Source organism: Pseudonaja textilis, chromosome 1 (assembly GCF_049901715.1).
Source record: "Pseudonaja textilis isolate UNSWEBS1 chromosome 1, rPseTex1.2, whole genome shotgun sequence".
Classification (NCBI taxonomy): domain Eukaryota; kingdom Metazoa; phylum Chordata; class Lepidosauria; order Squamata; family Elapidae; genus Pseudonaja; species Pseudonaja textilis.
Window position 1 is genome coordinate 65,849,351 of NC_141990.1, and position 27,825 is coordinate 65,877,175.

Here is a 27,825-nt window from a genome sequence, read left to right on the forward strand (position 1 = left end):
TAAGAACAAAATTATTAAAAACAATGGCATAAGACTAATTTCTAAAATAGAGTACAAGCAATATATTCCAGGAATAGTAGATAAATGTACTGTGAATAACTGATTCAGGGAAGCATTTTTGTCACGATGGGGAAAATGACTGGTGCATTAATAATGACTAAAGTGTCGCTGCTACCAAATGCGCCAAATGAATTCCCAGGATCCCACCATGATTAAACACAGCCTGTCTCCATATTAGTAGTAACAGAGAACTAGTGTATTATGCAACCAAGATTTGCATAGCGGATCTGAATTGGATCATTCCAACATAGGCGGTTTTCAACATGAAATTATCTTCATAACCATTTGAAGTTATGACAATACTGCAGAAAGTGACTTATGAGCAGTTAGTGGGCTCTTTGACAAAGGAGCATATATTCGATCTTTGAGATATATTTGAATAAAAGTACAAAACACTCGTCATTTATTTAGCGTATGGAATCTATAGAGGTCATGAAATCACTGATATAGAAATTTCATTTAAATAAAGCATCAGCAAGATAGATTTTATATTTACAATAAAATATGATCTCTTCAAATAAATGAATTCCACAAAGAAAACTGCCTTATATGGAACCTCAATAGAATTCCTATATGGAATTATTATCACTCCAAACTGTTTACCTTGACAGGCAGTATCTCCTTAGGCTTCAGGTAGTTTTTCCTTGTCTATTTGAAGATGCTAGGAATTGAAATTCTTTATCTTTTAAATCCAAAGTTTTTTGGTTTAAGCAGTGGTCTTTTCCCCATAGATTTTCCTTTTCTTTCACGGAGGATTCAAGAAATGCTTAGATAAAAATCTCAATCATTTAAATCAGGTTCGCAGTATTCTCTATTATTATAAAAAATAATGGGGCTGAGTGGGAGAGGTAAAATTCTTCTGTGGCAGAATTACTGATACATCCTAACTATCAACAGAAGAGGATATCTGTAAGCTCAGGACTGAACAATGGAGTCCTTGGGGTACTCTGAGTTTGTTTGCTTGCAGACATTTAATTATCCAACTAGGTAACATCAGGGCGAGTGAATGTGAGCTTTGCTCCCTGTTTGTATACAATAGCTTGCCATATACAATAATTTGCTCCATCCTTATAAACAGGGAGTAAACCCTACACTCAGTAACACTAATGATGTTACCCAGTTGGGTAATGAATCATCTGCAAGCAAATAATCAAGCTCAGAACTTCACACTTCCTAACAATGCCACAGTAAGATACAACAAGAAGAGGTGGTTACCTTTCTTTACTCATGTTCCTTCTCCTTATTCCATATTCAACCTATGAGCAATTACATAGTATGACTGATGTTGGGTATTTTGGAGGGGGGGGGATCTAGGGAAAACAAGACGGAAGCTTCACAAGCACAATTGCTACCTTTCCAGCACTACTGAAGAGGGTTGATTACACAGCTAGAGTGCATAATCCTTATCATGCAAACTTATACAAGCATATTCAGAAATAAATCCTGTGGAAGATGCTACCAAACTGAGGAGTGCAAAATTGCAACGGGAATAAACGTCAGGAATTAATTATGAGGGTCCTCTATGTAGTTCACAGGGCAAATCATCTGTATGTATTTATTAATTAATTCAGTCTTTAGCTTGCCTGTTTATTAATTATCTTCTCCAAGCTTATTCTGGAGAAGAAAATTAATTATTGCAGAGAATTATCTTCTTTATGCTTCTTGCATTCTCATATTCCCTTTTGGCAACCTGTTTCAGATTATCTGGATCCTTTCAGGAGAAAATGGGCATGGCAAATGACTAGAATCTATAGATTCTATGGCAGAAAATGTTGATTGTACCTACTTTGATTTGGACAATTAAAACACCAATTAGATTAAACCTATGGTGGTTAGCAAGATGATTTCCATGCTAGGATTCTTCTGAATTTGTAAAACCCAAAGGAGTGGTTAGGGTTTTCTGAATTCTGTTTAAAGGTAATAAATGTTATATGAGGATATACTACCTTCCTTGAAAAAGATCATTGTGCCCCCTCCCTTGACCAACATGTGTTTCAACCAATCTCTCACCTCATTTTAAATAAAGTTATTCAGAAAGTTGTGATAAATCAACTACAATCCAAGCGGAAATGGATTGTCTGGATTGTTGTTAGTCAGGATGAAAACAAGCCCAGCCAAGGGGTGGGAATGACAATAGGGACTCTGGTAGAATATTGCCAAATTCCTAACAGCGCAACACAGCCAGAGAAACAAGATATACACTCAGTTTTACTAATCAGGCTTAGTATCTAAAGATAATAAATTAGGAAACATACTCTTGGAAACTGTACAAGCAAAAATCCTGCATTCCTTTAGGAATGAATTCATTAAGATTAGGTCTCTGTGAGTCAGTTGAACCTCTTTTCCTTACAATGGAAAGCTAAAGGGTAACTGTTCTTTTCCCAGGTAAACCTAGCATTGAAATATCTACCTGGTTTTCATTAGTGTCAGTCCCACAAAGTGGACCAGACTAGGAAATAATTCCAGAGGAAGGCTAAAACTGCTTTTATTGAGATTGGCTATAATAACAGAAACTTGCATGTTTGTGCTGTACTTCTCTTTCCTTATAATCTTGGGGGGAAAGGAGGCATTGAGTGTCTTTCAAATATTATCTGTTTGTTGTGGATTTAAAACATGTTTCATCCCTCATCACCTTGGCAAAGGAGTTTGCATATGTCTGTCAAAATTATCTTTCCTATTCTCTACAATTAAATTCAGTTTTGAAATGCTAAGGATTCCATGGAAGTCTTTAATTGGTGTTTGGAGGTTGTGCGTGTCAGTATGAGGAAAATAATCTTGGATTAAATCCTTCCAAGACAGAACTACTGGCCATAAGTAAACAACATGAACAATCCAATGATAGCCAATCAATCGATCAATGTTTTTAAAGGTGGTTCATGACTTGGCGGGTCTTTCATGACTCAATTCTTGTTCAAGCAGCAGATGGAGCTGTAAATAAAAGAGTCTTTACCCAAGTTCAGTCAGGGTGCCAGTTACAACCCTTCAGGACACTTCTCCCATGGGGTTATGTAATCCTCTGCTCTGTGAGCCTTTCAGAAACAATTTGAACTATTTAATTTCAATGTGTTTTTGTGTACCGGCAACTGATTAAGCAGTGGTGTCTATTAAAGAAATGTGTTGGATTTTATATTTTTATGTGTTTCCTATTTATACCCTGACCACAATCCATCCTTTGGGGTACATTACAAAACTGATTAACTTAAACAAAATAAAAGAATTAAATCCAATCTCTCCTTGATCTACTATAGAGGTAATTTTTGAAAGACACGACTTCAGTTGTAATCTGCAAAAAAAGACACTGCGAAATAACATTAAAAATTGCTAGCACCCACTAAATGCTCTTTTGTGCAACCTTATTTTTTTATTTGAAATGTAGATTTGAAACTCAAAAAATTATTCACCCTTAAATGTTGCAGCAGATTAGAAGCAGAGGCAATATCTGAAAAATTCTTACAAAGCACAAATATTCCATGGATCACCATCTCAAGATCCAGAAGGCACTTCTAATTTCAGAAAATAATTGCTCACTACTAATTTACCTAGTTATGCATCCCCCCAAAATGGAATTGTAGTGCAGCTATTGAACCTTAGCTGAAACTGATATAGTTTGACTGAAGTAGAGTATAGTTTCATTTCATAGTACATAAGCTCTTGTGAATGTTTCATTTCATAGTACATAAGCTCTTGTGAATGTATCTGCCTGAAGCATCATAATCCATCTTCACTAAAATATCTGGACGCCAGACATACTGCATTTCTGCTCTTTGCCTTAGGGCCCTGGTTTTTCTGAGAATTTTAAGGACAGTGACTCTATACCCTATTAACATTAGAATGTATTATTTACTGATGAAAAGAGTCAGAGCAAATAACTTTTCCATGGCAAATGCAAAGAGACATACAAGAGGGAGGAAATGTTTAACACTCAGGACTAAAACATCATTGCTTGGTTCCATCCATCTAGAGCAGGCTTGTCCAACCCGCGGCCCACGGGCCGCATGCGGCCCAGGTCGCCTCGTAATGCGGCCCAGTGCCCACCCCAACCTTCGTGCCAGAGCCAGCGAGGAGGAAGAGCAGAGGCAGGTGCGAGGCGGGGCGAGGCGAATGCCAGGCCAAGCAGCAAGAGAAAAGGCGGGCGCCGTCAGAGCACCACCTCCTGCTGTTGCCACCACTGGCACCGCCGCCGCTTCTTCCCCTGCCATCGCTGCCGCTGCTGCCCCCGCCACTTCTTCCCCGCCACCACTGCTGCTTCTGCCCCGCCGCTGCTTCTGCCCCGCTGCTGCTTCTGCCCCGCCACCACTGCTGCTTCAGCCCCGCCGCCGCTTCTGCCCCCACCGTCGCTGCTGCCCCCGCCACCGCTGCTGCTTCTGCCCCCGCCGCTGCCGCTTTTCCCCGCGCCGCTGCCGCCGCTTCTGCCCTCGCCGCCGCTTCTGCCCCGCCACCACTGCTGCTTCTGCGCCGCTGCTGCCCCTGCGGCGGGGGCAGATGCGGCGGCGGTGGTGGCGGAAGAAGCGGCGACGGGCAGCGGCGGAAGAAGCGGCGGCGGCAGCAGAAGCGGCAGGGGCAGAAGCAGCAGCGGTGGTAGGAGCAGAAGCGGCGCGCGGGGCAGAAGGGCAGCGACAGCAGGGGCAGAAGCAGCGGCGGTGGCGGGGGAAGGCTTCTGCCCCTGTCGCTGCTGCTGCTGCTTCTGCCTTCCAGTCCTGCCTCATCCAGCTGGGCCATTTGCAGGAGGAGAGGTAGGCGTGAGGCGGGCGAGCTTTCTCCCCCCCCACCCGCAAAATTTGGCCGGAAAATAAACTGTGATAAAAAAACTGTGATAAAAAATAAATAATGTTTAATAAATAATTAATAATAAAAACATCTCACTAACTTCATTTCCAAATAAATTTAATATGTTAACTATGTTTTCTATGATTTTTTGGATGATTCGGTATCGTTAGTTTTATTTTATTTTATGTGCGGCCCAAACCAAATTTTCATCTTCTAATGTGGCCCAGGGAAGGTGAAAGGTTGGACACCCCTGATCTAGAGCATCAATCTAAAATCTTGTGAAATCGCCTGAGGCTCAACACAATCAACAGCTAGAAGGAGAGCCTAATATATTTAAATTGACTAGGAGCTATATAAGACACCTGTAGGGCAACTGGTTTAGTTTATTTTGGTAATTTAAAGCTGGTTTAAACTACCCAAATTTAGTTAATGCACATGTATGTGTGTGTACTTATGTCTAATTTGTTTTCAATTTCATGTGTTTGTTTCATAAGTGTTTCCATTTCTCCTATTTAATGATGGAATCTAAGTTCTTCAATCCTTGTCAAACTCATGTACTTATGACAAGATATTTATAAATTTAAACATAGGAAAACTTCTAGACATAGCTCATTGTATCCAGTCATTTTTCAAATAACTTTTTTTTAAAAAAACACCAATTAAATACCTAATGCAATTGGTCTGTACCTAATGCAATTGGTCTGAAGCATCTATTTAAATCAGTTCTGATTTGGTTGATACTTTCCTAAGTAAACAGGAAGATTAAATTCATTAGCCAACCAGGAATATGCAAGAGATTTATGACAGATGTAATTAAAATGATTCAAGCACAATCTAGTTATGATAACAAGGAGACTTCTTATCAAAAGCAATGCTTAAATTTTACTAATCAGATCTAATTCATATTAATTGCTGAAGTAGCAATGTCCAACCTTTGTTCTTCCCACAATGATGTAATAAAAATCTGAAGTGGCTATTAAAAACTGATCTCTCAAGCAGGAAGCCTTCAAAGACATCAGTGATTCTTCGGTCAAAAGTATATAGATTTCATTTAAAGGGTTCCTACACATTAAGTAACTGGGGAAAACAACTGGAAAAGATACATGATGATATATCCAATTGAGAAATCCTCTGTAATCCAACCCTGATCCAAAAATCTCAGACATAAATAACAAAATCTGATTATCAGAAAAACTCTAAATAAACCACCAAAATATTTATTACAAATGACAAATTTATTTGAAAAGGTTTCTATCACTTATACATGTTTAAAAAGTAAGCATAGATAAGGATATAGAGTCAGGGCAAAAGAATGTATTTGGGTTTGTTTCTGCTACAGAAAAGGAGAAACACAATTTTTCATGATTTCTTCTTCTCCCTGAAATCTTGTGGAAAGTGACACAAAGCTCTGGAGACAGGAAGAGATTTAATAAAAACTGTCTTCACTCTTTTTGCCCTTTACTACATAAAACTGTTTATAAACAGAAAGAATATTTCTGTTTATAGCTGTGGAATTTGGTTAATGCAAATTATTAAGTTTCATTTGTTTTTTTTGTAATGAAGATTTGCATCTGTCTCTACCTAAAGAAGGGTACATATTCCTATTATTGGGAGAATGACTGTATAGCTGTGCATACTGCCTTTTATTGTATGAATGTATGTATGTATGTATGTATGTATGTATATAAAAAGGATGAAACTTATTTGATGAAATTGAACAAGAAATCTACTGGCTGTGAAAACATTCCAACCAAGTCATATAATTAATCAGTTATCACTATTTTCCTATGCCTTCCTTTGCCCTCTTCAAAGTCTTGTTCTTCTGATTTCCAAATGATTATTTGATATTAAATACTACTATTTATATCACCCTCCTTCATAAAAGCTAATGTCCTCAAGAAGTACACTACAGTTCCCTAAAATTAGATCCTTGGAGTGCAGAAAGTCTCTGCCTTCCAGAACAAATTGATTCAGATAAACTGCCCTCAAATGTTTAAAGCAGGTTCCAAAAATGTATCTTAGGAAACAACTGGAGATCCAGTTAAGGCTTTGAGTCTCACACTGCTTGAAAGCATTTAAGATGATGATGATGAGTCACAGTCAGCCAGATGTTAGGCTGGATTTGGCATTTTTATCCACTTATTGAGTCCTTTCCAAATACTTGGGATAGGCAGATGTTATTGTATTAAAGTACTGTCACAGGATATATGTTCTTCCAAGTAAAGCTTCCCTTTGCAATTGACTGATGGTGATTATTAAATGTGAAATCACAGCTGCCAGTTCTTTAGGTGGCGTTGGCCTTCATGCCAAAACCTAGGCCATCCCAAGAACCTAGGATGTTGTAATGTATCTGTCTGTGTAGTATAGGCATGGATCCACACCATGGGGCCTTTTGCAATTGACAAATAGAAATTCTCTCAGAGTGCAATTATTATTATTATGTTTGTCAGTCAGATGTTTAGACTGGATTTGGCATTTTTATCTACCTATCAAATTATTGACACTTACTGACAAAGTTACCAAATAAGGCAATAGGTTAAAAAAGGGCCTTTTTTTTTTAATGTCAAAAGCCTCCTTTATCTGACACCAACAACTTAATCCCTGGATTTAGTATCTAATCCCATAACAATCATTCTTGACTTAAGTGCACAAACTACGCTATTTTTAAAAACTCATCAGGGACAATCAAAGGAAGATGTCTTGATATGGCAAGTTAAATTTAAAACCGGCTGCTTTGAAATACCCTGTTCAGCACAGCTAGGCCAGCAGAGAAACATATATCTTTGTTACTATAAATTACTTCTTAAATCAAAACAGGAATGAAAATCTTCCTTCCAGAAATGTGAAAATAATTTTAAACTGCCTTATATATCATGGTATGTTGCACTGCACTATATCCCCCCTACACAAGTACTTATTATTTCACGAAGTGATTCACATTAATTTTATAAAGGGAAAATGAATTGGTCTTGCCTGTTTTGCATTTATAGTCTAAAAAAAGTAGAGAAGGAAAAAAAGAGTAAAAAGATTACAGTTGGACAACACAGAATCAAATGGCAAGTTGCAAACTGATGGGTACAACTTGGAATATACAGGCAAATTATTATCGTTATTATTACATATTACATACAGCTAGAAAAGTCTAATTTTTCCCTACCGATAATTTCTTCTTCATTAGAATTAATGCAATTCTTCTCTATCTCATCAACTTTTCTAGCCTGGTAGCGTGGGATACAGTGTATAGTCCCCCCATTCTTTTTACATATTGAGGACAACTAAAAGTTGTACTGGGGTGGTCATTCTGACAAAAGAGATTACCAAGGAAAGGAAAGCAACTCTGTGTAGCAACTGCTCTTATCTTGAGTCAAACAAAACATGACCAAAGCCCCTAAATTTCTTATTCACATATCTAACCAATTGTTGCATAATGTTGGGAGCAAAAGTTTAACTATCAAAAGGAGTAAGTGGACAAGGAGAGCTGATTCTCAAAATATTTTATATCCTCTTAAAGCAGCATTCCAGAATGGGATCATTCCTGAAATAATAGTTTGTGCAAATCAAGCAAATTTTGAAGCAAAAATAGGTAAACTTTCTGTATTATTTCCTTCTTAAGGTCCTGCAGCAGGAATCATTTCGTATCTTCATACATTATTTTGAATAGCCTGTAATCCATTTTTTCCTGCCTGTTAGCTATAAAATATGCTTCTGCTGCTCATAACATGCTGCAATCCACTGTCTCCCAAGAAGAAGTCAGTTCACACAAAGAGCACTCTCTTCTTTCTCCATAACTTTCCTGCCAGTCTGCTCAAAAAGAATCCAAAATACTGTTATCATCTGCTGAGGATCCATGGGCATCTGCAACTGGGAGATGTCGATGGATTATTCTCATTATATACGGATACTGTCTTTGAAACCCAAGATTCGTGATTATTTTAATGATGACCTCTCTAAATAAAAGAGAAGGAAAGTAAGAAGCTTATCTAGCAAAAAAAAAAAACCTTTCTTCTTGCCAGGTTGTTTAATAGCTTTCTCCCCATGATGGACTCCAATTTCCATCATCTCCTATGATGATAGAAGGAACCGGATCAGGAAAGAATAGTTTAAAATGCATCTAACTTTCATATCATTATTCTATTTAATCCAATGGAAATTAACCCAGTCAATCCAATATTAATATATTTATCAACTGGGATAAAATCTTACCTTTTAAAGTTTTCTAATATCCCCTTCAGTACTGTCCTTCTCAATATTATTATTTTTTAATTTTAAAAAATCAAATTATTTCACAAAGTAAAGAATTGTTTAAGAACATTTGCTTAGATTGTAAATAAGGCCTTACTCGATTGGCTAGAAGAATCTTTGTGAAATGGAATTCCTTTAAAAATATTTATTAAAATACACAAAGGGCATGAATTATTAAAATTATACTTCTTTATGAAACAAGCTTACTGATGTTCAGCCAAGAACCCCTAGTAATCTTAAGCATGATAGACAGTTCAGCACTTTCCAAGGTGACAGGTCATTACCTTTATTCTTGAATTCTTGAAGTCACCCGGGAATAACCAACTATGTGCACTGATTGTGAAAAATTCTGCAGTCCCTCATTCAGCTTTCCAGAGAGTATTACAATTAAAATTATTCCATTATCTAGGAGTGTTTCTCCATGACTTCGGTCAATGGATAACCATTCTTTTCCAATCATTCAGCACATCATTCAGAAGCAGCTAATCAACAGCATTCTTCATTCAGACGGAAAGTCAACTGGTAGTCATCTCAGCTGAATTCTATTAGGCTAAGGAGTCTCCATCAGACTTCACATTACTTTTCATATGTGCAGACATAAAGATCATTGTTAGAGTGAAGATGTAAAATAAACATTAAGTTTTCCTCAAACCCTGATTTGGTCTGCACTTTTGTTAATGTGAAAAGAGGATCTTAGAATATTTATTGATGCATTGTTTGTATCATTCAGAAGCAATTGCACCTCCCCATCTTTTTTATATATTTTATTGTGGATCTTTAAATAGGATGCCCTTGCCTCAAAATGAAACAAGGAAAATCCCTTAATTATGCTCAGAGCCTCTGGCTCCTTGTTCATGCATCACAGCTTTAATTCCTTACTCTGAGAAGGAGTAACTTGAGTTACTTTCCAAAATATACTTTCCCATAAAAGCAGAATTAGTTTAAAATGTATTTATAAACTAAATTTCTATATTAAAGGTAACTTTTACTTGAAAGTTTTGATGACAAGTTTCTTTAAAAATGCATTCTTCATCACAGAATGATTTGATAGCATATTTTGCCATGGAAAGATATCACCTTTATTAAACTTTTTTGAGAATTTCTTACCCTTATCCTAGCTTTCCCAGGCCCAGATTATCCTAGATTGCTTGTCAGAAAAGAGATGTCCCATATCTGAACAAACTAACTAGACTGAAAAAAAATCAAGTATCCAAATCCTTACTAATTGTGTTCTCATGTCATGCACTGCATTAAAGGATTATCTCACACTTTTAAATAACTCTTCACATCACAGCTGTGTCATGGGGTGTTAGACTCACAGGATAAGCCTCCTTAGCTGTTTTTAGTTGCTGGAATATACTTTTACTCTCAATTTCAGGTTTTTTTCCTGCTATCATGAAGGATAATCAAGTGATTCCCAAGTCATTAAGCCATGCATAAAAATGTCATGTCAGATCAAATCATACCAGAATGATTGTAAGAAAAACTTACAATTAGCACAGAATCCAACAGAGATTGGCTAGATGTTGTTCATTCTCAATCTCTTTCATCGTTTCTGTTGTTAAAAAATGTCTAACGATGAAGTCAGACATTTTGACTACAAGCTGGGACATGCACACACAATCACACCTCTTTTCTGATTGCTTGGTTACATGGCATTTAAAGATTAACTGCCAGAACTATGGTCCTTAAGAAAACATTTATTAGCATCCTAAATTTCTTTCTATGAAAAGAACATCATTCATAATCCTCTCATTGTATGAAGGGAAAGCTGGACTTGCATAAAGTGTCCTTCTAGATAGGACCCTACAAAAATAGGACCCTACCCTTCCATGAGACTTCAACCTACTTTCTGAGAGTAAGATGCAGAACAATAATACAGCTATAATGAAATGGGTGGGTTGAGGACTGCCTAAAGTTTGATATAAATTGGGCTTTAAAAAAAAATCTGAAGACCTTTCTCTTCTTTGAAAGAATGAATTTTCTTCTTTGAATTTTTAATGCTTTCAACCTAATAGCTATGCAAAATCACTCAGCTAATGGGTGAGTATAAAAACTGAAACAAATATACGAATATGTGGGTAAGGGGGACAAAAAAATTATAGAAAGATGTTGGGCTAGTGACCATAGGTCTAGTTCAGGGCTGTCAAACTCCCAGCCCGCGGGCCAGATGTGTCATGCACATGCCTGGTTTAGTGAAGGGGGAAAAAGTCCCAGTAGGTCATGAGACGCCCTTGTGATAACATGAGTTTGACACCCCTGGTCTAGTTCCTTCCCTTATTGCTCTTTGTTGCTTTACCCCTCTTATTATAGACTGTATTCCATACAAAGCTGTTGAAAAATTCAAAGAACCAAATTACCTTTGCTTGGAAAGTACTTGATTGTCTGCCAAAACAAGTTGGACAGCTAATCCCTGCAGTGGACAAGTATAAAACAGATGGCCATAAGCAAAAATCAAAGGCAAAATAGGATGTTCATCTTGACCTTACTTCCTTTCAAAATTTCGTGCACTACAGCAAGACCATTGCATTCTAGGGTAAACTGCTACTTCAATTTTTGGCAGGACAATTGTCTATTCTGGGACACCCTTCAAGATTAGTTCATTAGTAGCTGAGCCACCCAGTGGTGGGATTCTACCGGTTCGGCCGGGTTCACATGAACCAGAAGTAAAAAAAATGCTACCATTCAGCCGAGCCAGTAGTAAAACAGTATTTTTTTTTCTTCCTCCCAATGATCAGTTGTTCCGGTATCCCCATCACTGTCTTACTGCTTCACTCAGGAGGCTTTCCTGAGGCCCAGGAGGCAAAAAAAACATAGAGCGCAGTGGGTGGGTGTGCTGCACAAAAAAAGAAACCATGCCCCACCCAGTCATGTGGCCATGCCCACCTAGACACATCCACCGAACCAGTAGTAAAAATATTTGTATCCCACCCCTGGAGCCAACCCTCAGTAAAGCGATTTCAGAGCTCCTGTGGTCTATGCCTATCCATTTGTAGTTTATTGTAACAATATACATCTGATCAGCAAGATATGTGACTGTTAGGATTCTCCCCATACATGGGGAAGAAAATGTAAATGGCACCCACCAGGCGTGAGACAGGATTTTGAGAGTTTTTCTTCAACGAAGGATCCAAGGTTGGATCCCCAATCTTTCTCCAAATTTTTTTGTTGTTGTTAAAATAAAAGAGAGATAAAGGAAGAATTCAGTATTTGCTTTTTTCCCCATCACATAGACTCGTATAGGTTCTAAAATGATTTATAGATGCATTGTATTTTAACAAAAAAAAACCCAACCCACACATTATTTTTATCTTTAGTGCTCACATAAATATAAAAAGATATCTAATTGACATTTGGTGATAGCCATCTAACAGATATAACTAGAAGCTTTATTTCCTATTTCTTATCACTGTATTTTAAGTTGTACATCAGATCTTATTTTTTAAAAACCACTTCCAATTTTTTATATATATAAAAAAATCTATGTTTGAAATTTTTTTAAGAAACAAAGTATTGTTTTTCCAAAGTTAAATTTCTGCATTTGTCATGTATATGAATGGTTGGAAGTTGGAACCTAAGGTCTCAGAACTACATGGGGTCCTCCAAAACCTCTTTTAATGACTCTTGGAGCATCCTCAAACCACAATTGTGGAAAACTGGTACATTCCACAAATTAAGACTTACCTGAAAACGTTAATGTCAACTTTGACTCAGATTTAATATCATCTTCATCTTTTTAAATTGGATCAAAAATCCATGGAGGAAAAAGTAAACATAAGAGTCACTTTGTGTCACTGATTTACAGTCTTCAGGCCATCCCAAAAATATTGCATGTGATCCTGTGTTAACAAAAGATCATCCAACCCAAATATAATCATGGAACATCATTATTGAGAACGTTATGCCTGTTATTCTTACAAATAAGAAACAATGCTTTTGTGCTTGTCCTATGTTTTCAAACTCTCAATCCAAGCAATATGATTGCCAATTTACTAATGGGGAAGAAAGGCAATCTATCCCACTGTTGTATCTTTAAAAACAACTTCATTTTACACAATCAGCAAATAAAATAACAAGAAATCAAATATTAAACTTTACTTATTCGAGAGTACATATATAAAACTATACCCACGCATGTAAATTCAGGTAGTCTTCATTAGTGACTGCAATTGAAACTGGCAACTTGGTTGTTAAGCAAAGTGGTCGCTAAGTGAAACAGCAACTCTGCTCATGACGTTACTTCAGCTTTCCATTGTTTTAGAGCAGTGGTTCCCAAAGGGGGCGGTACCGCTCCCTGTGGGGAATGCCTTAGGGGGCGCTGAGGCAAGGGGGCCAGCAGGGGGGCATTCGAGGCTCTGCAGGGTCACCCCATTGACTGTTGCACTGCTCAGGAGCTGGCGCCTCGAATGTGGCAGCCCCGATGCACCGCATTGTAATGGGCTCCAGGAGGAGGAGGAGGGGATGGAGTGAAGTGCAGTAAATTTGAGTGTGCTGCACGGGTGCTGCAAGAGCAGCGAACAGCCATGGAACCGGCTGTGGTGGGGCCTGGAAGGTGTGTACAAGAGGAGAAGGAGGGGAGAGGGAGGAAGGAAGCCTCCGCCACGGCTTCAACTCATTCCTTAGTCAACCTGGATTTCCAAAAACTCACCACAAAGAAAGAAAAGAAGCTTCTCAAACTCTCAGAAAGCCAATATATCTACCTACCTACCTACCTACCTATCCATCCATCCATCCATCCATCCATCCATCCATTCATCCATCCATCCATCCAAAAGGTCTGACTGTCTGTCTTCCTGCCTGCTTGCTTGCCTGCCTACCTACCTACCTATCAGTATATCTACCTACCTACCTACCTGTCCCTCTATCTATCTATCCATCCATCCATGTTTGAAGTGCCGGCCCTGCAGGCACATTGGGAAAGTAGAGCAAAGCCAGTCTGGGAGAGAGGGAGATGGAGAGGGGGAGGGGGAGGGAGGAGGAGGAAGAGAGAGAGAGAGAGAGAGAGAGAGAGAGAGAAAGAGAGAGAGAGACCAGATGCATCAGATTGAAATGAGGCCTAGTTTAGACTGAGGCTAGTTTTGTGGATGGAACATGGTCAAGACTATCAGGAAGCTCTCACATTTTGTTGAGACTTTAAACAGGATCCATTGGACCAGATCTCCACCCTAAAAAATTACTTTTCCCCAATGTTTTAAAGTGCCAATTCTGAAGAAGGCAAAACCAAAATGTACTGGTAAATTACAAGGAGAACACACATACACACACACTCCCTTCTAACCTACTGGAGCAGGTGATTGGACTAGAATAGATATCTCATTATTTTTCTCCTCCAGCCCTCCCTCCTTCTTTATTTCTTTTTCTTTCTCTCCCTTCCTTCCATCCTCCCCTCTTTCTTCATCTGTCCCTTTTTCTTTCTTTCCCTTTTCTCTTTCTTTTCTTCCTTCTCTCTTTCTCTCTCTCTTTCTTTTCTCTCTCTCTCTTTCCCTCTCTCAGGCTTATCCCATTGACTAGGTGCACCGCTCTGCTCGGACTTGCTTGGGCAGGTCCCTCCAGTGCAGCAGGCTCAATGGGTGGACCTGCGGGACCGGCACCTAGAACGTGGCAGTGCCCGCACGTTTGAAAAGTAGAGCAAAGCCAGAGGTCAGTAATTTTTGCTGCAAAGAATCACAAAAGCTTCTGGGCTGTGCACAAGAAGGGACATACATGTCAATGCAATTCAACAACATAAAATAAAGAAATACAAATAAAACAAATCAACAAGAATCAGCAAAACATATCTGATTAGATTCTATTCACTACTTGAATCTAATCAGAGATGCTTTGCCGATTCTAGTCCAATGACCTGCTCCAGCAGGGTTAGAAGGGGGTGTGTGTGCATGTGTGTGCATGGCTGTCAAAGCTCCAAAAACAGGTCAAGTAGCTCTGGGGAGGCTAGTCATAAATTAGAACACTTGCTAAACAACTGGCCATTAAGTGAGGACCACTTGTATTTGGTTTGCCAGTCACCTGGCCACGCCCACCCAGTCACATGACCACCAAACCACACCTATCTGGTCATGTGACCAGCAAGCCATGCCCAGCCAGCAAGTCATGCCAGTCACATGACAAGCAAGCCACACCCATCCAGTCATGTGACCAGAAAGCCACGCCCTCAAATTAGGCCATGCCCACAGAAATTTAAATCCCATCCCTGGGTGGGGGGGCACTGAGGATGAGTTTCTAGCACAAAGGGGGCAGTGGACTGAAAAAGTTTGGGAACCTCTGTTTTAGAGACTTGAGGAGATTATAAATGCAAGGATTGGTCACCAGTAATTAATTACCAGTTATGAAATTTTCATCTTTCATCTTTCATAACTGTGAACAATCACTGCATGAGTGCAATCACTAAATGAGGACTCTGTAATTGTTATATAACCATTCTTCTATAAAGTTGTATAAATCGTTAATACAGGACTGGCTCTATAAATGTAGTCCTTGACTTAACAATCACAATTGAGCCCTAAATTTCTGTTGCTAAGTAAGATATTTGTTAAGTGATTTTAGCCCTATTTTATGACCTTTCTTGCCAGAGTTATTAAGTGAATTGCTGCAGTTGTTAAGTTAAACACATGGTTGTTAAGTGAATCCAGCTTCCCTATTGACTTTGCTTGTCAGAAAGCCGCAAAAGGGGACCCTGGGACACTGCAACCATCATAAATATGAACCAGTTGCCAAGCATCCAGCTTGATCATGTGAACATGGGGATGCTGCAATGTTGCAAGTATGAAAACAGTCATGTCATGTTTTTTCAGTGATGTTGTAACTTTGAACAGTCACTAAATGAACTGTTGTAAGTCAAGGACCACCTGTATAATTTACCACCTACAATAAAAATAAATAGTAAATGGCAACCTCACACATAGGACAAGATGCACAGTATCTAGGGCAGGGGTCTCCAACCTTGGCAAACTTTAAGACTTGTGGACTTCAACTCCCAGAATTCCTCAGCCAGCAAAGCATAGCTGCCTGAGGAATTCTGGGAGTTGAAGTCCACAAGTCTTAAAAATTGTCAAGGTTGGAGACTCCTGATCTAGGGCACACAAGGCTGAAAATTCCATTCTTCTAGTACCTGGCTTTACATATATAATGAGGTAACAACCATTCCTGCTTTTTTTATGATATCTCAAAACCTGATGGGAACCATCTAATTCAAAGTATGGCCAGCCTGCATAGAGTGAAGAAATTCTCACTATTTCTTCTCCTCTATCTATTTAATCCCAGTGATTTTAAAGGCTAAATATAAATTGTGGGTTCCTCTTCTTGGAAGATTTTCTTCGTTAAAATTTCCTGAGATGCATGCCCAAGACAGTACTATTTCTTATTTGAGATGCACAGAGTCTACAGAATAAAATAAGATCTACCTTCGTAACAGTCAACCGATTCTGCCAGGCAGGCTATCAATTCTGCCAGGAAAGCTAACTGCAGTGGTCATATGCCCACCTCAGGAGCCATTAAATCTAGCTATCCCGTAGCTCTTGTTCCAGAACATAAGACTGATAAAAAGATGATGAACAGGGCAATGAATCCCATTGCTAGATTTATAATACTCTTTATCCAGTGATTTCTCCCTCTTGACTTATTAGATCAGCACTTCTGAAAAATACCTACTAGTGGAAACAGCCTGATTCTGTACAGTCTCTGATAATCTCCATGTCCCTCTGTGCTGTTTGGTTTAGGGAAAAAGCATCTCCTTGTACCTTTAATGGAAGAAAAATCTCAGAAGATAACATAAATTACCAGTCCTGCAGCTAACGAACGTGGCCATTATTCAACAAATGTTTTGTAATTTAGCCTTCATTACACTGAAATGGAGAATCAGTAAAGCAAACAAAAGGGAACGCAAAATAACATTAGCTCTTTAAAGGTGATGTCACACCTGCTTACAATCACATAAGTATAGTAACCCCACATTCTCTGGCTTTGCTAACATGTCTTGGCAGGCTATAGCCATGCTAGACTTCTCTTCGTATATTGATTCTTCAACATGGCTTTGAAGGCTGACTCTGCAAGAGTTTGAATCTTGTGTAGAGACTATATATCCTTTAGAACAAAGGTCTCCAAACTTGGCAACTTTAAGACTTGTGGACTTCAACTCCTAGAATTCTGCGAGTTGAAGTCCACAAGTCTTAAAATTGCCAAGTTTGAGTACCTCCACTTTAGAACATCTCTTCCCCTGTGTGGATGGTGACCTCAACCACTGAATCCAGTTCAATTTCTCATTTCTTGCAGCTGGAAATATAGAAGGAAGAAAATTCCAAAGGACTACTGTTACATTCGAGGTCATGACCGCTCCTAGAAGCTTACCTTCTTAAGCTTTTAATAGCTTTATAACATGCTGAAATTCCTATCTAAAAGTTTTCTAGGCAGAGAACAAAAAAGATTCAATGTTTGCATTTCTCCCCATTAGGAGATTTTCCAGGAAAAAACCGCCCACTCAACATGCAAAGAAACCATTATTTTATGTTTAGAGTTCTGCAGCACCAGTTGTATTTATCAAACATTTTTAGCAAACCGAACCTATCTGAGATCAAGTTACTGCTTCATCCTAAAGATCTATTATTTGCACTGCTAATTTAGCAATCCACATAATGGTTGACAAGAGTTGAAGACTGCAAAAATAAGGCAGCATGTTTGGTTTATTTTAAGGTCATGAATTCCTGTCATTGCAGATGAGATCAACCATTCTATATTAAATAACTATCACAGAATTAGTAAGTACACATGTATTTCTTAAAGCCACAGAATACTCTGTAGATACAAATCAATGAGGGAAAATCCTTTCTAACGCCACTTACTTGATAGGGATACAGAGTAATACCATTTGTTCTTGACAAGGACCAGGTGCCGTCTAGGTACTGATGAGCCTGGATAGCCACAGAATTCAGGATGTTACCATTGCTGGGACTGGTAGCCATCTGTACACTGACCTTTGTCTGGTGTCCCAAGGAACCATTTTTCTTCTCTATCCCATTAACGATTCCTATGTTGTTCACTTTTCCACTGAGTTTGTTAGGCAGAAAGCCAGCATAATTGGAAGTAGCATAAGGAGCAGATAGGTACGCCCAGTCTCTGGGTTGTAGACTGCCCATATGTCGAGAGCCCACTAAGGTGGGGATATTGGGAAGGGGAGGAGGAGAGCCAGGAGAAGCATCACAATGTTCTGCGTTGGCTGCTTGCTCAAGTGTTAAGACCATCTGAATAGCCTCCTGCTTCAGCTGGTTCAAGTGAGTGGCACACACATCACACCGGTTGTCTCTGTCATTCCATGCTTTCCGGGTACTATTGGGAACCTGTAGTTTGTCATGAATCACTGAAGAAAATGCTGGATCCTAAAAATCAAAAAGAGGAAACCATTAAACTAAGAGGACAAAAAGAAATCAACTTTATTGTATTTACCATAGTGTGGATTAAAAAAAATAGAAGGCAAAAACCTTCATCTTTCTGCTAAAACTAAATGGGACATCATGTTCTTGATTACCACCTGGAGATAGATTTGGCAGTTGCTTCACTAAATACAACTTCATTTGCATTATGGTTAGTCACAACGATATTATTTTAACACTGAGAAAATTAGAGATCTCTTCCATTATTAATTAGACCCCATTTACTCAGATTTTTTAATTAAAATTTGTACTTTAAAATTTGATGTTATCCATTCCTCATTGTCTACTGATTGTCCTGTGCAAAAGGATCAACTTCTAGAAACTACAGGTGGAACTCACTTACAGGCTTCTATATTCAAAGAGGGTGGTCTCAATATTTTTTAGTATTTTTTTCTGGTAATATCACACTACTAACTAGAGCATACAAAACATTTGCTAGACCAATACTTGAATACAGCTCATCAGTCTGGAACCCACATTATGTATCTGATATTAACACAGTAGAAAAAGTCCAGAAACATTTCACAAGAAGAGTTCTCCACTCTACTCATTGCAGAATACCTTATGCCACCAGACTTGAAATTCTAGACCTAGAAAACCTAGAACTACGCCGCCTTCGGTCCGATCTAAGTATAGTATCTAAAATCATATATTGCAATGTCCTACCTATCAATGAATACTTCAGCTTCAACTATAACAATACAAGAGTACACAGTAGATACAAACTAATGGTTAACCGCACCAAACTTGATTGCAAGAAATACGACTTCAGCAACAGAGTGGTCAATGTCTGGAATACTCTACCTGACTCTGTGGTTTCTTCCCCAAACCCCAAAAACTTTAACCTTAGACTGTCTACTATTGACCTCATCCCTTTCCTAAGAGGTCTGTAGGGGGCGTGCATAAGCACACCAAAGTGCCTACCGTCCCTGTCCTATTGTTTCTTTTATTTTCTTATATGTATCCATGTATTCATAACTATGTTTATACTTATACCTATTATCTTGTAAGCAATTGACAAATCAAATAAATAAAATAAATAAATAAATATAGCTTCCTCTATTTTCAAACTTTTTCAAATTTTTCAAATTTTTTTAGACGTGGAGAAGTGGGGTAAGTTTAAAACAAGAATAAATGAAAACAGTATTTGATAATGCTAAAATTAATATATCAGGAAAATAACTACCAAGCTCAGACAAAAGGAATAAAGACTATTCAATGCTGGGAAATCACATCATCTTTACAATTTGATGATACATCTCTGTTTTCACTAAAGTCCATAGTTATTCAACATGTGGAGATTAAATGATTAATGAATCATGGTATCTCTTACGTCAAACCCTCAAAAAAATTGTCAACAGAAGACAAGAGAAACCTGAATAACAATAAGAAAGCATTATCTTATTCTGACTAATATAAGAGCATCAGGAACATGCATTTCCTTGTCAACATAAATGTTTAATATTATAATTCTTAAAGAAAACCCTCACCTTACATTTTGGATGAACTACTTGTGCTGGTCTAGGAACACTGAATGTAGAAAGCAAAGCACCAATATACTGGTATCCATATACTTAGTCAGGTTCACTTTGAGTAGATTATTATATAGGAATCTTTTCAGCCCATTTCTGCCTTTGGAATATTGACTCTTTGCAGACAAAAACGTAGTACAATCTAGCAGAAATCTTTATCTCAGAGCAAAAGAAAAAGCCCTGACGGGGCTATCTAGATCTATTCTAAAACAATTGTAGGATTTAAACCAGTTTATGAGTTTAAATTTCTAGAGCTTAATTTTTTAAAAAAGTTGAAAAAGCGTTACTAGAAAACTGAATTTATCTTATTCAATCCCTAAAAGAAACTTCAGGAACATAAATAAGAAATCAAATATATGAACCAAAACAGAATGGTTATCTAAGTGTATCTTAATAATCAATGTATAAATAACATTCCAATGTTATCCCTGAAACAAGTACTTTATAATTCTGCAAAAAAAAAAAAAAAAAAGACCCAGAATGGCCACTATAGATCACACAGAGGGAAAACAAATTACTATTATTTACATCAAAGCTTTCAAACTGATTGTTGGAATAGAATAACTGTAAAGTTTTGGCATTAGTTTACTTTCTGTACAGTTCCAGGGGGGCTACCGGTGAATTTAATGAGCAGCAAGTTTATTAGTCTCATAGGTGTGCATAAAACTGGCAGAAGGAATTCAAGCTATGTACAATTTGAGTTGCATAGCATAAGTAGCAGGAGGATGCCAAGTTGCACATACTGTTTGAGCTTCTTAGGCTTTAAAACTCAGCAGGAAACATCAGAGAAATAGGGCTGCTTGTGAGGCTTACTGTCAACTTGAAAAGTCCATGGTATTTTGGCAGTCTTTCTAAAAGTCCAGCTGAGGACGCGGTAACTCAGAGCTTTTCAAAACTCAATTGGTTATTCAAGATTATAATTACATGTTCCTTTTCTGATAAAGAAAGTTTGGATGTGTTTCAGGCAGAGGTTTAATGGAAAGCTACCAAACGTGCATCCCCACTGCACCATAAGCTAATATAATAGAATATATGAAGAGTCAGATGACCCCAATTTCAAAGATCACATAGAAAACACCACATGAATTACAAAGTGGTGAACTATATATTGTCTATATAGTTGGATATGTGAAGTATACCACCCATATATTGTCTTGTATTTATTCCATTGTTTGTGTCATTCACCTATGTCAGTTTATTGCTGAGTAAAACTGAAGCTCTTTTAATTCATTGCAAGGCATTTCTCACACCAAAATCTCAAAAGACACCTTTTAATATAATATATAAAGCAACCTAGCCCCCTCATTATGGCCATTTTTTAAACTAGTACTTCTCTCTATTGAGCTGTGAGAATGACCTTGAGAAAGAGGAGGAAGAGCTGCAGCCTAGACAATTGTCTGATAAGAGAAAAAGTTCAAAGCAGGAATGTGGATAAAGAAAGCATTTCAAAACTGACCTTTCTAGTTCTTCCTAGTTCTCTGGGATGAAAAGGCAGGGGAAGAGGGAAGTGCTTTTAGATTTGCAAGATTCTGTTACTGTAACCTTACAAAAAAGAAACAATTAATATTTTGGGTTTTGGTTTCCTGATTTGGACTACCCTGAAGGACAGACATCAGTCTTCCCTTTATGTTCCAGAGAATTAGGGAGGATCAATTCTGAAATGCTGGACAGTCAATTCTGAGATGCTTTCTCCATCACCATTCCTGCTTTGGCCTTGTTCTCTTATCAGACAGTTGTCTAGGCTGCATCTCTTCTTCCTGTCTCCTAAGGTCATTTTCACATCCCACTACATTTAAGGTGCCTGTAAATCTTGTGTTCTTGGTAGGTTATCAGGCAGCTATTAGTAAAGTTAATGAACATGCCTATTCAAATTAGGGTCCACAAAGCAAACATGTAAAAGGAGTTTATAACAGACCTGGCAAAACTATGAGAGATATTAAGGGGAAAAGATTGTCCTGAGACAGAGGGAACCATGGGAAAGAGATTCAAAATAACCTTGCATTGATTTTGTTTAACATAAGCTAGGTCAGAGAAGATCTTGGATGGGTTTCCAAGATTTTGCTATTCTACTTTACGATAATAAAAGGCTTTCCTGGAATCCCTGTTGTGCCTGTTTCTTAATTTGGTCTACACTGAAGGACTGATAAAAATGTTAAGCGTGGAGTATCACATCAATTATTTAAAGATCTCTCTATCCAAAGCAGGAGTCCTCTGATTTTTGGAAACACATTTGGAATTTTGAGAAAATGTTATGCAAAATCCGTTATTCTATGCCCTATAATAAAACATGCATTTAACAGAATGTTGTACTGGGAATTGCTCCCTATCATCTCCTTTGTAGTCTCTTGGGATACTCTTCACATCACAATTTACTCTTGCATTTTTCTAGCCATATGGACATAACTTCTAAAGGCCATTAACTTTGCAAGGCTTATGTAACATAGACAGGCATCCTTTACAAAGAGTGTTTGAAGGTTTTTCCATTAATCTACATGTCACTTTTCCATTTTTCTAAATCAAAAGAATCTAAAAATAACAAAGGTGAGGCAGAGACTCTCAAAGGCATCAAAAAACCCTCTATTTGTTTACAAATGCAATAAATAAATCTTTTTATTTATTGCATTTGTGGGTAACTTCAATCAATTTGACCATCAGCAGCTTGCAAGATATAAAAAAATATTTTCAAACAATCCACAAGAGAAATAAAAAGACATAAAATCAAAAGTCATGGTGAAAACAATGACAACTCAAGAAGAATAAAACAGCATATAGCCTGATCTAGTTAGAAGGTTCTCCAGGGATAATTCATTCTTCAATATCGCTCTGAATGCAGGCAGCAATTGATGACAGTCTGTTCTTCACTGTGGGAGAGTCCTCCAAAGAATCTATGATGCTATCAAAAGGCAGCACCACCTGGCTCCTGCTACCTTTACTCCAGGAAATAGGGCATTAGGACAGGGCTCCGCAACCTCTGGGCCATGGGCCCCTAGTGGGGGTCGTGAGCTATTTGCAACCAGGCCATGGAAAAGCTGGGCAAGCGCCTGCGTGTGCAAGCACACATGTTCCGTTTGCCTGAGCAGCGGGTACACATGCACACCCCACACGCAAAATGGAGAGTGCAAGTAGGACCTGCTGACATTATCTGACCATCTCTTCCCCTGCTGGTCGGTAAAGCCGGGAAGGTTTGGGAAATCTGCACGAGAAGTAATTTCTGCCTCAATGATTTAATAAATTTAGACTTATCATGGTTGTTTGGAGAAGAAAATAGTGGTGGGACCTCTGGTACCACAAAATATTTTTAAGTTCCCAGTAGGCTATAATGCATGCCTATTGGTTGGCATTCAAAGTGGCAGATAACATGTTAGGCAGAAATCAGTCTGGATAGTTCACAAATTTAAAGATTCAATTCTGATATTTGCACTATCCAAAGGGTTTTCTATATTTCTATATGAACAATTTTTCCTGTCCTCAAACCCTTCAGTTCAGCAAGGGCTATAATTATTGGTTGGTCTTTAGGCCTAATCAAAAAATTGTGATCATGAGGATCGGATCCCTCGATCATCAAAGGATTATTCCTACAGTTATGTCTGAGATCCTAACTGAAGACTGAACTTAACATGTGCTTTTGAGAAAGCAACTAGCCTCCACTGATCTATGTGACTCTGTATACTGTACATCTAGAAATTTTCTCTGGAAGCATAAGATACAGAGATTTAAATTACATATGGAACAGGTTACATTTAAAGCAGATACAAACTCTTAGTGTTTGACATTAAAATGCTCTTAAACTGAATCCTCAAGAAAAACTGGCTGGAGCTTGAAGAGCTTCCAAGTTGGTTTGAATTATCCATAGGGGTAGAAGATGATATAGGAATGGCTTGGAAATAGGACACAAGAGTAAAGAAAAAGATTACAGCTACTAAGAGAGATCAAATCATCGTAAGAAACAGTGCACATGCGAAAATCATTAGGAAGTGATGCTTCCTGGACAGTGCTTGGAGGCTCTAAAATATGGTGGAGCCTGTTGTTGTAAAAAGGAACTTAAATAAATCAGTATGATAAGATGAAGAGAACCTGAAATGCTTCACATAATTAATGCATCTTGCAACTCCCTGATAAGGAAATGTTATAACTGAAAAAAATACAGTTAAGGAGAAATATGCCAAAGGTATTTCAAATTCTACACAGCATGGAAAAAAATGAGTGGGGAGATAAACATCTCTTAATGCTAGAATTTGAAGCCATCCAAGGAATATGAATGACAAGTAAATTAGAAAAGATCAGAAAGATAAAAAGAAATGTTTTCACATATCACAGAGGCACATTATGGAACTTAGTACAAGTTAATATTACCAAACAGTTTAGGGAGCTTTACATTTATGGAAATGAGGCTATCAATGCACTTAGCCATGACATTTATTTACTGCTTCCAAAATATCTTATTTGGGAGCTTTTCATAGGCATTTAATTGCTGAACACTATGAAAGGGAAAAGCTTGTAATGGATAGATCATTGAAATATTGGAAGTTAAAAAACTAGAACTCTAAATTTGGTTGGAAACCTTGTACAATGGTCGGTATATTTTTTTATTTATTAAGAAATTTTTTATGGCCACTCAACTCATTTTCAGTGACTCTGAGTGGCTTATGACAGCCCCAATCTAAAGACCAATAAGCCTCCACCCACCTGGTGACAACAATCAGGTGAGCCACTTGATGGGCTACATATCTCTCTGGGGTTTCCTTGGTTCTGCCAAGGCCTGTTGGCAGAACCAGGCCTTCACGGCCTTACAAAAGCGTATTTAAAGGTGGGGGGGGCAATCTTATCTCTTCAGGGATGATGTTCCACAAGGAGGACGCCACTATAGAGAAGGCTCTTCTTCGTAGTCTTGCTAGATGGATCTTAGGAGAGGGAACTATATACCAGTTGAATTGCAACTTTCTCAAAAATCTTTAAAGACAGCCTTACACAGATCATAAGTTATTAGTATATGAATAGGCAAGTTCAGCCCTCCCCAGATAGGATAGTGACCTTGTGATGACCCGGCCTGTGGCACAAAGGCAACACAGTCAGATAATCAGTAAGAGTCCCTTTACTTGCCCCTAATGTCCTGGTTATCTTCTAGCTGGAGAAAAACTCTCCCAGGAACAGCCTTTGGCTGCAGAGAATCAAGTCCAAAAGATGGTCAACAAAACTGTAACTATAAGTCCAATTAAGGTAAATTGAGGTAATTAGTTAGGCAGGGCAGGAGCAAGAATTCCAGACATGAAGACATGGCAATAACTCCACACAGCTGGGAAGATGCCAGAAACCAAAGGAGATAACCAAAGTCAATACAAGATAACCAAAGTCAACACAAGATAAACTCACGTTTGCTACCAGCAGCTGCCACACTCAGCATGTATTTCTTTTAAACTCTCATTCCCAGGTGTGGCTAATGAATGGAATCAGGCCCTTTCCTCCCCCATAAGCTACACAACCCATGTTGCTCCCTTCTCCATTCCTCCCTGTGTGCCCTAGGATGAAGAGTGGGTGGGCCTGGGTCTTCCTCTGAACTCCCTCTCCCTTGTTCTATCTCTCTCCTGCTCTGCCCAGCTGGACTTTGCCCTTCCCCATTTTTTTCCACAGCCAACAAAGCCACACTCCCACTCCCTGACAGACCTAAACACCCACCCACCCGACTATCCATCCATCTACCCACCCATACATATACATACATACTCCTACATGCATGCACATGCATGCATACACACGCATGCACACGCTCCTAGATTTCTATGTGACACTCTTCAATTAACATTTGTCCAGGACAACTCCCATGCTCAGTCCTTGCTGTTGTTTGTTTTGGAACCCTATTTAAAATCAGAAGCCACCTTTCACCCATCATCTATTTTTCCAACACAGCATTGCTATCTTCCATGGATTAGGATTCAGTCTGTCATCTTAATTTACCCCAAAGCTGCTTTACCTCTACAATGCCTTATACATACATCCAATTTCAAGAAAGCAAAATTATTGTTCTCATTTTTCCATTTCTCTGTAGGTAGGTGATGCATAAAATAGAGCAACATGCACAAACTATCAAATCAGATATATTTTCTGATACTACACAGGTCATATACAGGTGAAACTCGAAAAATTAAAATATCGTGAAAAAGTTCATTTGTGTCAGTAATGAAACTTAAAAGGTGAACCTAATATATGAGATAGACTCATTACATGCAAAGCAAGATAGTTCAACCCATGATGTGTCATAATTGAGATGGCTTACAGCTCATGAAAACCCCAAATCCACAATCTCAGAAAATTAGAATCTTGTGAAAAGGTTCAATATTCCAGGCTCAAAGTGTCCCACTCGAATTAAGCCATAACACCTCAAAGGGTTCCTAAGCCTTTAAATGGTCTCTCAGTCTGGTTCAGTAGGAATCACAATCATGGGAAAGACTGCTGACCTGAGGGTTGTGCAGAAAATCTTCATTGACACCCTCCATAAGGAGGGAAAGCCTCAAAAGGTAATTGCAAATGAAGTTGGATGTTCCCAAAGTGCTGTATCAAAGCACATTAATAGAAAGTTATGTGGAAGGGAAAAGTGTGGAAGAAAAAGGTGCACCAGCAGCAGGGACGACCGCAGCCTAGAGAGGATTGTCAGGAAAAGGCCATTCAAAGGCCATTCAAAAGTGTTGGGGACTTTCACAAGGAGTGGACTGAGGCTGGAGTCAGTGCATCAAGAGCCACCACACACAGACGGATCCTGGACATGGGCTTCAAATGTCATGTTCCTCTTGTCAAACCGCTCCTAAACAACAAACAATGTCAGAAGCGTCTTACCTGGGCTAAAGAAAAACAGAACTGATCTGTTGCTCAGTGGTCCAAAGTCCTCTTTTCTGATGAGAGCAACTTTTGCAACTCATTTGGAAACCAAGGACCCAGAGTCTGGAGGAAGAATGGAAAGGCACACACTGCAAGATGCTTGAAGTCCAGTGGGAAGTTTCCACAGTCTGTGTTGATTTGGGAAGTCATGTCATCTGCTGGTGTTGGTCCATTGTGCTTCATTAAATCCAGGGTCAATGCAGCCATCTACCAGGAGATTTTGGAGCACTTCATGCTTCCTTCCGCAGACGAGCTTTATGGGGATGCTGACTTCATTTTCCAGCAGGACTTGGCACCTGCCCACACTGCCAAAAGCACCAAAACCTGGTTCAATGGCCGTGGGATTCCTGTGCTTGATTTGCCAGCAAACTCGCCTGACCTGAACCCCATAGAGAATCTATGGGGCATTGCCAAGAGAAAGATGAGAGACATGAGACCGAACAATGCAGAAGAGCTGAAGGCCACTATTGAAGCATCCTGGTCTTCCATAACACCTCAGCTGTGCCAAAGGCTTCCATGCCATGCCACATTGAGGCAGTAATTGCTGCAAAAGGGGCCCAAACCAAGTACTGAGTACTTTTGCATGCTTACACTTTTCAGAGGTCCAATATTGTTCTATGTACAATCTTTATTTTATTGATTGCATGTAATATTCTAATTTTCTGAGATTGTGGATTTGGGGTTTTCATGAGCTGTAAGCCATAATCATCACAATTATGACACATCATGGCTTGAACTATCTTGCTTTGCATGTAATGAGTATCTCATATATTAGTTTCACCTTTTAAGTTGCATTACTGAAATAAATGAACTTTTGCACGATATTCTAATTTTTTGAGTTTCACCTGTATTTCCACCTTGTTTTTATAGTGATTGATTACTGTTTTTTGGTTAAGGTTTTTTTATTCTGTACCTTTCTTCAAGGCTCGTAT

The 27,825-nt window shown here is 38.6% G+C and overlaps 1 protein-coding gene across 3 annotated transcripts in view; it reads right to left on the reverse strand.

Moving 5' to 3' along the window:
* The window catches only part of KIF26B (kinesin family member 26B), a 304,113-nt gene that overhangs the window by 204,136 nt on the left and 72,152 nt on the right, over positions 1-27,825 (reverse strand). For 2 of the 3 annotated variants that reach the window (XM_026695440.2, XM_087936727.1), the window contains one exon: positions 17,904-18,437. In XM_026695440.2, the coding sequence (XP_026551225.1) occupies positions 17,904-18,437 (534 nt within the window). The remainder of the gene's footprint in view (positions 1-17,903; positions 18,438-27,825) is intronic. The other variant, XM_087936723.1, reaches the window with a different exon arrangement.